We start from the raw sequence: 1,740 nt of genomic DNA on the forward strand, positions 1-1,740 counted from the left end.
TTTCTTTCTTCAAGGAGAAAGTGGAGAATTTTTTGCCAGTTTGTGTCAAGGAGAATAGTCACAGAACCGCAGAATAGTCAGAGTTGGAAGGGACCCACAAAGGTCATAGAGTCCAACTCTTGGCCCTGTGCCTGAAAGTCTGTGAGCACATTTTGCAGAAAGGGAGGAGTATGCATTATAGCAACACACCTTATCATAGGGTGTTCTACTGAAGAAATTTTGGGAGAATTTTTTGCCAGTTTGTGTCAAGGAGAATAGTCACAGAACCGCAGAATAGTCAGAGTTGGAAGGGACCCACAAAGGTCATAGAGTCCAACTCTTGGCCCTGTGCCTGAAAGTCTGTGAGCACATTTTGCAGAAAGGGAGGAGTATGCATTATAGCAACACACCTTATCATAGGGTGTTCTACTGAAGAAATTTTGGCTCTTCTCTTGAACCTTTAGGCCATATAATGTGTTTTGATTGCCATACATGCTGAAAGAACATGCTGATTAAGCTTTTAAGGGTAATGGTGTTTCTAATGTCAGTAAAATACTCAGTTGCCAGTATCTGTACAAAAATAAATTTTGTTACTTATACATAGCTTTACAGTCATTGAAGCTGTGTAATTGTTTCATAATCATATATATTTAATTTCAGGAAGCAGAAAAAAGACAACGAGAACGAGAAGCAGCTCAACAGTTGTACAAGCAAAAGAAAATGGAAGCTTATAAAATATTGAGTAAGAAGACAAAGAAAGGACAGCCAAATCTGAACTTACAAGTAGAGTTTCTTCTTCAGAAAATACAGCAAAATACATAAACCTCTGCATATATTTGAGTAACTGGTGGACATTTGATTAAATTACTTTTAAGAAATAATGTCTTTTTACTTTTATATTACTTTTGTTATTGGCTTGATTTCTCATCAGTCCAGTATTGATATATTCATCCTGAAATGCATATTCTATGCTGAGAGTGAGAGAGATCTGGTACCTTGAAAACAAATGACCTGTATTTCTAAACTCAGATTCTATGAGCTATGTCATATCCTGAATTCAGTAGGGCCTAGTACCATCTGAACATGAATCTAACACTTCCTTCAATTGTTATGACTAAAATTAGACTTGAAAGGAGTATGATACATGCAACATAGTTGATATCTCATGAACTGCCAAGGATAGGGGTGTGTTTTGTGTGCTGATGGATAGGGTTTGGCACATGAAAACAAAGAACATACACACATGGATATCTATTCTTTATCATTCTCCACAAAGAATAAAACTTACCAAAGGTCCTAAAATGGTTTGAATGTAAAGATTGACATGTAGATTGACATGTACTTTGTGCTTGGTGATAGTTCAACAGTAATGATTTGCTAGAAAGTAAGTTATTTTCTTTTTTCTATTTTGTGGTTTCTCTTTTTCCTTTTTTTTTCTTCTGTGATATAATGAAGTATGAGGACTTAAAGTGCCAATGGCAGATGGAAAGTACCTACAGCTGCTGATGTGTCACTTTAATCTAAAAGTCAAAGATATCCTGTCATAAACAGAAAAATTCTCCTCCTGTTTAACACTTAAAAGAATTAGAATTTTACTGTAATACATAGTATGTTTTCGGTCAATGCCCAACACAATCAGTTACACACATGGCTTAGATTGCTTTAAGAAGACCAAGGCAATGAAATGTGTACAGTAGCAAGATAATGCTAGATTAATAAAAGTTGTTAATGTTTATGTTCAATTTATTTTGTTGTCCAGTT

General features: G+C 35.2%; 1 protein-coding gene across 1 annotated transcript in view; it reads left to right on the plus strand.

The window, feature by feature from the left end:
* The window catches only part of CCDC59 (coiled-coil domain containing 59), a gene marked incomplete at its 5' end in the record, with an annotated part of 4,816 nt that extends 3,809 nt beyond the window's left edge, over positions 1-1,007 (plus strand). The window contains one exon of the mRNA XM_009081902.1: positions 640-1,007. Within this exon, the coding sequence (XP_009080150.1) occupies positions 640-801 (162 nt within the window). The remainder of the gene's footprint in view (positions 1-639) is intronic.
* Positions 1,008-1,740: the final 733 nt, after the last annotated feature.

This window comes from Acanthisitta chloris, unplaced genomic scaffold (assembly GCF_000695815.1).
Source record: "Acanthisitta chloris isolate BGI_N310 unplaced genomic scaffold, ASM69581v1 scaffold2929, whole genome shotgun sequence".
NCBI classification, from domain to species: Eukaryota; Metazoa; Chordata; class Aves; order Passeriformes; family Acanthisittidae; genus Acanthisitta; species Acanthisitta chloris.